Source organism: Crocuta crocuta, unplaced genomic scaffold (assembly GCF_008692635.1).
Source record: "Crocuta crocuta isolate KB4526 unplaced genomic scaffold, BGI_CrCroc_1.0 scaffold127, whole genome shotgun sequence".
Taxonomy (NCBI): domain Eukaryota; kingdom Metazoa; phylum Chordata; class Mammalia; order Carnivora; family Hyaenidae; genus Crocuta; species Crocuta crocuta.
Window position 1 is genome coordinate 5,717,287 of NW_027532008.1, and position 10,334 is coordinate 5,727,620.

At 50.1% G+C, this 10,334-nt stretch overlaps 1 protein-coding gene across 2 annotated transcripts in view; it reads left to right on the forward strand.

The window, feature by feature from the left end:
• The window catches only part of TCEA3 (transcription elongation factor A3), a 37,657-nt gene that overhangs the window by 23,133 nt on the left and 4,190 nt on the right, over positions 1-10,334 (forward strand). For both annotated transcript variants that reach the window (XM_077775748.1, XM_077775749.1), the window contains 4 exons: positions 2,021-2,184; positions 2,358-2,413; positions 5,260-5,415; positions 10,186-10,332. In XM_077775748.1, the coding sequence (XP_077631874.1) occupies positions 2,021-2,184; positions 2,358-2,413; positions 5,260-5,415; positions 10,186-10,332 (523 nt within the window). The remainder of the gene's footprint in view (positions 1-2,020; positions 2,185-2,357; positions 2,414-5,259; positions 5,416-10,185; positions 10,333-10,334) is intronic.

The following is a 10,334-nucleotide window of genomic DNA, read 5'->3' on the forward strand; positions in this document are numbered from 1 at the left end:
ACTGTGTTATATACTACATTCTGTTTATCTGCTCACCTGTCGCTGGACGCGTGGGTTACTTCCGCCTTTGCTGACAGCGCTGTGAGAACAGGAAGTCAGGAAGCCTGTCTGAGCTTCTGATCATCAAATGTTTCTTTTTTTTTAATTTTTTAATGTTTTATTTATTTCTAGGAGAGAGAGAGAGACAGCGTGAGCAGGGGAGGGTCAGAGAGAGAGGGAGTGACAGACTCCGAAACAGGCTCCAGGCTCCGAGCTGGCAGTCAGCACAGAGCCCGACGCGGGGCTCGAACCCACAAACTGTGAGATCATGACCTAAGCGAAAGTCGGACGCTTAACTGACTAAGCCACCCAGGCGCCCCTAATGTTTCTTTTTTTTAAATGTTTGTTTATTTGAGAGAAAAGAGTGAGCAGGGAAGGTGCAGAGAGAGAGAGAGAGAGAAAGAGAGAATCTGCACAAACCCATGAACCATGAGATCATGACCTGAGCCAAAGCCAAGAGTCAGATCCTTAACCGACTGAGCCTCCCGGGCGCCCCTCAAATGTTTTTTAAAAACCAAAGTGTTTCTCATTACAAAAGTAGATATATTCTTCAGAGAAGATTTAGGAAATACATTTAAGCAAAGAAGAAATGGGAATCTACTGTAACCCCATCTCAGAGAGATCTTTGCTATTAACAAGGTGCTGCGGTCTGAATGTTGTATGTTGAAGCCCCCATGCCCAAAGTGACTGTATTTGGAGATAGGACCTTTCTGGAGGTAATTAAGGCTAAATGAGGTCTTGAGGGTAGAACTCCAGTCCAATAGGATTAGTTCTTCTAAGAGACACCTGGGAGCTTGCTCGTTCTCTGCCGTGTGAGGATGTAGCAAGAAGGTGGATGTCTACAAGCCAGAGAGTGAGCTCTCACCAGAAAACCTAGTTGACCAGAATCTTGACTGGTCAAGATCTTGGACTGCCCCGTTCCCAGATCTATGAGAAATACCTATTGTTCAAACCACCCAGTCTATGGTCTTTCGTTATGGCAGTCCAAGCTAAGACACATGGTTATCCTGTCTGTCATCTGTACATATATTCATACATATTTGTGGAGTTTTAATGTTTATTTATATATTTTTTTTAGAGAGAAAGAGAGCAAGCAGGGGAGGGGCAGAGAGAGAGAGGGAGACACAGAATCTGAAGGAGACCTCAGGCTCTGAGCTGTCAGCACAGAGCCCAACGCAGGGCTCGAACTCATGACCCATGAGATCATGACCTGAGCTGAAGTTGGGCACTTCACTGACTGAGCCACCCCAGGCACCCCCTATATATATTTGTGGGTTTTTAAGCCCAAACCAAAATGAGATCATTCTTAGGTGGTGAATCATAGGAGTTAAGAATGTAGACTTTGGAGTCAGACAGACTTGGGTTTGGGTCACGGTGATGTAAGTCTGTTTCCTCATCTGCAAACGAGGAAGAGAACAGTATCTGACTCCTAGGGCTGCTGTGAAGATGAAATTAGAAAATATTCCTAAAGTGCCTGGCATATGATAAAGCCAGCCCTCTTCAATAGTGGTAACATTCAAGAGACTGCCAGCTCCTGGAGGAAGGGAACTTTGCTAACTTGTCTGCTTTACCCAGACCTGCAGAATAAGTGTTTACTGGATGAATAAATAGTTCAATGAGAAGATAGAGGAAGCAGCTAGCATGGTGTCTCATGCCCTGTAGTACCGTTTCGAACACTGTTACAATATCCTGTAACCAGGAGAACAGAGTGGTTGGTTAAGAGTCAAATTATTTTAAATGCAACTATCTCTACAATTCACTTTAAAATGCAACTCTAAAACAGAGATAAGAATAGCACCACGCTCATAGGGTTGTCATGAGGATTGAATGAGATGATCCATGTCGAGCGCCTAAAATAGCACCTACTGCACAGGGTTGTCATGAGGAGTAAGGGAGATCACATAGAAACATCCAGAGTGGTACTCAGCGAATGCTTCATTCACTTAATGTCGAAATGTCTATTACTGTTCGTCATCCTCAGATCAAACAGCAGCAAATCGAAAGCAGAGACCCCCAAAACACCCAGCAGCCCCTCGACCCCCACCTTTGCCCCCTCCATCTGCCTCCTGGCACCCTGCTATCTCACAGGGGACTCTGTGCGGGACAAGTGTGTGGAGATGCTCTCAGCAGCCTTGAAGGCCGAAGGTGAGAGGGCTTGGGCCAGGGGCGGGGGAGGGAAGGGCTTCCCAAGGGCAAATGGGATGTGATCTTTCTCAGGACCATGGGAGTGGCACAAGATGCTACAGTCCCCTGTATGGGCAGGCTCCACTGCCAAGGTCATGTCTGGCTAATTCCTGGACTTTCTGAATCTCTTTTAGATGATTACAAGGACTACGGAGTCAATTGTGACAAGATGGCATCAGAAATCGAAGACCATATCCTTGAGCTGTGCTGGGGATGAGGGGCCTGGACGCCAGGAGCAGGTCTCCCAAGTGCAAGGGGCCCAGGACAGTGAGGGGGAGGGGAAGGGCTCAGGGACAGGCCCTGCTCTGCCTCTGAACCAGAGTTCTTCATTCTAGCTAACATTGATTAAGTCTTGCACCTGCCAGCCTCTTGCTAAGCTGTGTATAAGCAGTACCTTGTTCAAGGTTGAGAATAATCCCGCAAGGTAGGTTCCCTGATTAATCGCATTTTACAAGTGTGTGGTAACAGGCTCAGAGAGGGTAAGCCACTTGCCAAAGCTCATACAGCTAACAGTAGAGGTAGACCTGGTATTTGAACCCAGAAAGTGTGACTCTGGAAGCAGAGAGTGCAACTACTGTGCTAGACAGGTCGTGGCATCATGTGGGTGGGTTGCAATGTCAAGTATCAGGGAGGACAGCATTTCTCATGCTCAGCCTTCCCCCCTCTTCCAGCCTCTGAAGGTCACAGCTCCCGTTTTTGATTCCCTGCTACATGCCAGGCACTGTGAGGGGCGATTGACACTTCCTACTTCTGTCAGTTCTCACAATCTCTGTGAGCCAGGGGCTGTTGTTCCCATTTTACAGATGAGGAAGCTGAGGCTCAAGAACTACTAGGAGTCACAGCTTGACTAAAAACCTTGGCCTTGGGATTCCATGTCCTGAGTTCTTTACATATGACCCATTCTCCCGTTTTTGACCCTATACTCCCACTCTGTATAGACAGAGGAGGCAACTACTGGAGTGATATGGGCCCACTGCACCAAAAGATTGTTGTTTTGGGAAAGAAAATGTGCCCCACTGAATGCATAGGATATCTTTTACTGGAGAGACAAAGCTTTGCCTGTCAAAGAGGTGTAGAGGGAAGGGGACAGAATCCCCAGAGGAAAGGAGTTCTGACTGTGACTCTGAGGAGTGAGTGACCCCGTTAAGTATCCTAGGCTACCCAGGGAGACCAGTCTGGTCTGTTGGGGAGGGTCCCTGGCCGGTCCGGTCTGACCCTGGTCAACAAGCCTGCCTGTTGCCACTTCCTGCCCGAGTCCTGCCTTTATATCCTCCGGCATATTTTCTGGGAGCTCCCCTCCACCATCATTTAATTATGAATGGGCACATCCTGAGCTGGCCAGCATCTCACCAGGTACATGCTCATAAATCCCAGTTGATCCGGGAACATAGAGCACCAAGTATCAAAACTCCGAGCTCCGTCTTCGTTTTCTCCAAACAGTCGTCCCTTCAGACAGGTCCCTTCTACCTTCAAGCTCAGTTTGAAACAAAGGTGGGTGAGCTCATACTTAGTTGCACACCTGGCCTTTCCTCCTCCTCTTTCTTCACTGAATGTCCCTCTCTTGAAGGGGAGGAAATCAGGGCTGCATTGAGCCCTTTGTTCTTAGAAGATGGGAGGAAAGGGGGAGGGTAAGTTCGGGAGCCTGAATGCTCTGTGTCCTAAAAAGGTCTGTTCTCTTTGGGTGACCTTGCACTAACACGGCAGCCTGGTGCTGCGCTCCTCTGAAGGGGTCAGTGACCGCCCCCAGGCCTGTGCCCCACCTCGTTTCTCAGGAAACGGAGTCAGGAAGAGGCTGATGACAGTACTGCCAGCCTTGCTGCTCCCACATATCAGGCAGACACACACCTCCAGGAATCCCAAACGCAGATTCTTAAACAAATCTTTTTGCTTTCAAATGCACTATGGCATCTTCTTTCTTTTCACATTGTTATTGTACAAACAGCATTAAAACAGCAATAACAGAAACAAATAGATAACAGCACCTTCCCTCTCACTAATTCTAGCAAGTCAGCTGTTTCCATGTGTCTGTATCCCCCACAGTCCCTTTCTCGTCTATGGCTCTTCCCAGCAAAGGGCTTGTCTTCCTGACTCTCCTTGGCGGAGGAGACTGAGAATACGCATTTGTGTTCCCTGAGCTCCTCCAGAGGATGAAGAAGGGAGGAGGGGGTGGGCGATCTGTCTGGGATGTCTGGACAGACAGCTCCCTGTGGTCGGTGGTCAGGGGCAACTTCCTGCTGCGTGAGTGGAGAGAGCATTACCGTTAGGAGGGGGTCTGGCTTCCAGCCCTGTCTCTGCCGGGAATTTGCCCTGTGACCTTGAGCAAGGGCCCACATCCTTTCTAAGCCTTCAGCTTCCTATCTATTAATGAGAGAAATAACTCTGACCAGCAACTCCCAAAGTTGGTCCCATGGCATGGTCTTTGGTATTCGTAGAAAAAAAGGGGGGAAGCCGAGAGGTGGTTCTGTGTGCTCTGATGTGTTGGGAAGACCAGGTTAAACAAAATGATGTGTTTATTGCAATAGTTTTTAGAACCTTCAATTTGTACCTCCTAACCTTAGGTTTTCCTCCGATACCTGGACTCATAACCTCCAGAGGCCCTTCGAAACTGGGGGTTTCCTTTATGAGTGTCCTCATCTTAACAGCCCCTACACGTTGAGCACTTGATGTCCCAGACCCCAGGCTGGGGTATCACGCGGTACGGCTTGCTGAACCCTCATAGCAGCCCTGTATTTTATAAATAAGGAAACAGAGGCACAAAGAAGTCAGGGCTCGACAGGCCCAGGATGCCCTTCTCTGGGGTTCCTGACCACAGTGCTTGCTGTGGCCTGATCTCACCATAGAGGCTGTTTCCTGTGTCCTGACTCCAAATGCCCAAGCGAGGTCTCCACTGTGGGAGTCAGAGGCTGCATAGGTGCCCGACCCCTGTACTAGTCCAAGGAGAGAAGAAGATGGTCCTGGGGCTCCTCGGGCTTTGGGGAGTGACTCCCATCCTTCTGTGCCCCTCCACGAGCGGCTCGCTGGCCCTTGACCATGTCACATATCTACCAGGAGCTCAAGAGCACGGACATGAAGTACCGGAACCGGGTGCGCAGCCGGATCAGCAACCTCAAGGACCCCAGGAACCCCAGCCTGAGGAGGAATGTGCTCAGCGGGGCCATCTCTGCCGGGCTCATTGCCAAGATGACGGCAGAGGTGAGAGTGGGGTGGGGCCTCTGCGTGGTGGGGCAGGAGGCCAGGCCCCTCCGGCCTTGCCCACGTCTGAGAGGTGGTGGCTTGTGACTCAGTGGAGATGAGCCAGGGGCTTTTTCAACCTGGCATGGCAGACTCCCCATCCCTCCAGTGTGCTGGACCATCAGGAGAGTGAACAAAGCTACCATGAATCAAGCACCGTGCTAAGTACTCTGGGCTCATTGGCCGATGATAGCTTCACACTACCTGAAGTAGAAGTCGTTTATTATCCTCATTTTACAGATGAGAACACTGAGGCTCAGAGGAGTTAACTGATGTGGCCGTGCACACAGCTAGAATATGTGAAAGCCAGGGGGCCCTGGGTAGCTCTGTCAGTAGAACAAGCGACTCCTAATCTCAGGGTTGTGAGTTCGAGCCCCACACTGGGTGTAGAGATTACTTACAAAATTTAAATCTTTAAGAAAAAAATGTCAAAGCTGTCTGGCCCCAGAGCGCCCACCCTTTTCTGCTTTGTTATCTAACTCCTTCTTCTGCCTTGTTCAGTTCTATACCCTGTAATGTGGCTCTGGGCCCAAGCCAGAACAGCAGTCCCTCTCTCCATGGAGCACAGTCCGAGGTGGGGAGACAGACATATTTTCAAATTTGTACAAACAGAGGCCGTAATAGCCATGACAGAGCCACCATAGGAACGTGCAGGAGGGAAGGACTGACCCAGCTTGAAGGGGTCGATAAGGGAAGGAAAGGAAACAGGCCTGTTCGAGAAAGTATGTGCAGTGGTTAGAAGCTTCAGGACCGTGCCAAACTGCGTGAGTTTGAATCCTGCCTCTCTCATTTTCACTGGGTGATCTTAGACAAGCTACTTAACCTCTCTGTGCCTCAGTTTTCTCATCTGTAAAACAGGAATAATAGCTATCTCATGAAGGATTGAATGAGTTGATATATGTGAAGTGTTTAGGTTAATGTACATAAAGTGCTCCCCAGAATTATATACGATGAGCTCATTCACTGACCATTTCATGTAACCCCCAGCACCATGCTGTGAAAGAGGAAATAGGATCTCCACTTTATGGTTGAGAAAACGGAGGCCACACACAGCTAGTATGTGACAGATGGGAATTTGAACTCAGATATGTTTATTTCAGAGCCCACATCTTGGAAACACCTTTTGTACACCCTTGAGCATGAGTGGCTCCCTGTAGACAGAGGGGATTTCCCGCAAGCACTCCGGCATCACACTGCTAAAGCACTACTAAGTCAAAGTGGCCTAGACAGGGGGAGGGGAAATGCATTGGGATTCCAGAGTTCTGGATGTGCCTCATGACGTCTGGGAGCCCTCTGAACCTGTTGGCAGGCGTGTGCCTCTGTGTGTTTGCGGTGTGTGTAACGTGTGGAGTGTACTTGGTGTCTAGTATATGTGTGTGTGTGAAATGTAGTGGGTGCATGTACATTTTTCTCTTCATTGTTTTCCTCCAATACCCCAAACAAGAGGGAGCCCTGGCTTCAGGATAAAATGGGGAGCTTGGCACAGGTGGACCAGGATTATCTTTCTGCTTTATTCAAACTATTTGATCTTTCTAGGCAAACGGCAACATATGTCCAGATTTACAAATTGCAACTTGGCTTTAAAGTGCAATTTTCTCTTTCCTCGCTAGGAGAAGCTGTGACTTTTATGAAAACCAAGCCTTGTGTTTCCTCCTCCCTGGCCCTCACTCTGCGGCTCTGGGGTCCCTCTACTTCTTTGTGTATGCATTGTAGGAATGCTATCAAGAAACTCTTCCAGGCAATCCAAGCATTGGGAAATCCGGCCCAGGAGAACCAAGGGAAAGGTGTAGACACAGGGTTGAGTCAGACCCAGCAAGTTCCCAGAAGCTAGAGGTCAGAGTGGAGCTGAATGTCTGGATTAAGGCCAAGACTGGCCCAGAAGTCCCAGCAAAGCAGCCAACAAAGCCAGCCAGGTGGATGGTCTGGCCCCACCCAAGGACTGTTGGCTGGAACAGAGTGAGAGAATCAGGTGGTCAACCCAGGCCCAAGAAGAGGTTGATCAGACCAAGAGGAGCAGGCCCAGAACTTAGCAGGCCCTCCCCAGGGCCAGTCCCCAAGGACCTTGTCCCCTGCCAGTAATCCAGATGCTCAACCAGGAGACTTTCATCCTGGGGTCATCTTTTGCCCCAGGCAGGAAGCTTCTATAAGAAATAGAAGACCACTGGGGCGCCTGGGGGGCTCAGTCAGTTAAGCTTCCAACTTCAGCTCAGGTTATGATCTCACGGTCTATAAGTTGGAGCCCCGTGTCAGGCTCTGTGCTGACAGCTCAGAGCCTGGAGCCTGCTTCGGATTCTGTGTCTCTCTCTCTGCCCCTCCACCACTCACACTCTGTCTGAAAAATGAATAAACCTTAAAAATTTTCTGGAAGAGAAAAAAAGAAAGAAATAGAAGACCATTTTTGCTCCAATAAGGAAAATAACAGTTTGGGGTTGGGCTACCGGCCATGCTGTGGCTCACGGGACAGGGAACTTGCCCTCAGGACAGCGGATGCCCGTTGCACGGGTGTCCCTCTCTGCATCCTGTGTCTCCCTGATTCTTCCCTTTTCTCTTCTCCCCTCTACCCAGACATGTTACAGAATGGAGTCAATTCTGAGATGTTCTTTAGTTGAGTGGATATACTGTCAGCACCATGAGGAGATGGGTTTTGTCTGTTCTCTGCTCTGCCAGCCCTGAGACCCATGCCTGGCCCATCGTAGCTGTGCCACACACTGGGGTCATCTTCTAACAATGTATACACATGAGGACCAGTGTCCTCTCCCGCCCTTACCTTCCCGGTTTCCTACTTGGTTCTCTATAGCACTGTACTTACTCCACGTGGCCTTGACCCTGCTTCCTCCCACATGAGGTAGGACAGAGATAGGCAAATGGATTGGTGAGTGGGTTTCTCCATTCTCCGTTTCTCAGCCGGCATGGGAGACCCTCTTTCCTCAATCTGTCCCCAGCCACCTCTGCCACACTCCTCACCTTGAACACACCCCCCACACCCTTCCCCAAACGTGTTGTTCCGGTCTGATCTTCTGCATCTGTCGTTCTCTTTCTCTAGAACTGCCGTCTCTCTTGAGAACTCCTGCTTATATTTCAAGACGGGTTAAGGGGTTAATGTGTCTGCTTCTTTAATGAGCCTCCCCTGCCCCCAAGCCGTCAGCCATCAGACTCTGGGCTTCCCCCTTGTGCTTTGTATACCTGGGCTTTAAGTACTTCATATGCTATCTTGCAATCTTGTCTAAATACTTGGCTACACTACCAGACTAGCATTCCCTGGGGACAGGAACCAGACTTTAGGGCTCAGGGGCAGTGGTCTGCCTGAGCCAGCGCCTATCAGCTCAAGAGAGGTGATTATGTGCAGCTATTCCCAGCCCTGTGCTCAGTCACATTGCATTAGCAGCTGGAAATCGGCCGTGGTAGGAGTATTTACACTATGGAAATTGGTGAGTGCTACAAATCAGGCACCCCTCCGGCTCAGGCCCACTTGTGAGCACACAAAAAGCAGCTAAAGGCACTCAATAAATTGACATCCAATACATTTTGAATGAATGAATTCAGTTAGCTCTGGACTTCCCTCCAAATTAAAGTCAGTTGATTTTTGTTTGTATGGCCCCAGGTTGACTTGCTTTTCTGGATACCCTTGCCAATGGTTAGGACCTGGTCCTTGAACTTAATACAGGTGCTCAACCATCTGCACCCTGTGCAGGACTTGACCATCTGTACCCACTGGAGTAACTTGAGGGCACTTGTAAAATTCCTGGGCCTGTGCTTAGAATTTTGGATTCATAGGAATCTGCATCTCATCGGGAAGCCCAAGTGGTGATAACACGGCGGTCAGAGCACCAAAATCACTTGACCTTTGTGCCAGCTCTTTTCCGTGGCTTAGGGAGGAGGAGAGGTAGCCATGTCCTCATTTTACCAAGTCCTCATTTTAACATTAGCTCCGGCTGCCCTCCCTCCCCGAAACCAAAGTCACTTAGCGCTCTCTCCAGTTTGAGTGTCCCCTTTCTCTGCTGTCCTCTGGCCGAGGTTTAAGAGGAGACAAAATGGCCAGGCAGATGGGTAAAGGCAGGACCTGGATCATGCAAACACTGAGTGTCTGCAGGAAGCTGATGGGAGACAGGAGGCTCTGTTCTGTAGAAGCTTAAAGTAAAAGATGTTCTGCGATGCAGGTGAGCAGTTAAGCTTGTGAATTCAGGAGCTTCAGGTCCCACTTGGGTCAGGGTAGCGGCGGCAAGTCATGGATAGTTGAGGTCAAGGTTCCCAGGAGGCAGAATGGACTAGGCAGTGACCCCAGTTTGGACAGGCCCCTGGGTCGAGTCCCAACTGGACAGATAAGGGGAACATCACAGATCAGGTGGTCACGGTCCAGGCAGCTCAAGCAGGAAGGTTCAGGCGGGTACCCGAGGTCCTGGCAGGCAGGGTGAGCCCCGGAGCTGAGGAAACGTGCACAAGATATTGACCCTGGGCTGGGAGCTATTTGCTGTCTGTCTCCTGCATGCGCCCTACTGCTCTTGGCCCGGTCACAGCCTGCAGGTTTGCCCTTCCACCCAAAGCGGAACAGGGACTCTTGCGGAATAGCCTTTCCTCGGCTGGGGCAAGGTCAGGAGTCCAGGCCTCCCTCCCGCTCCTTGTCTGCAATCCAGCACGTTCCCCTCTCCTCTGTTCGGGCTCTCTAGAAACAGGATGGTGGGGCAGGGCCCCTGGGACTCTCTGTCCCTGAAGGGCAGACTCCTTTCTCCCCAGGAAATGGCCAGTGATGAGCTGAGGGAGCTGAGGAATGCCATGACCCAGGAGGCTATCCGTGAGCACCAGATGGCCAAGACCGGAGGCACCACCACCGACCTCTTCCAGTGCAGCAAATGCAAGAAGAAGAATTGCACCTACAACCAGGT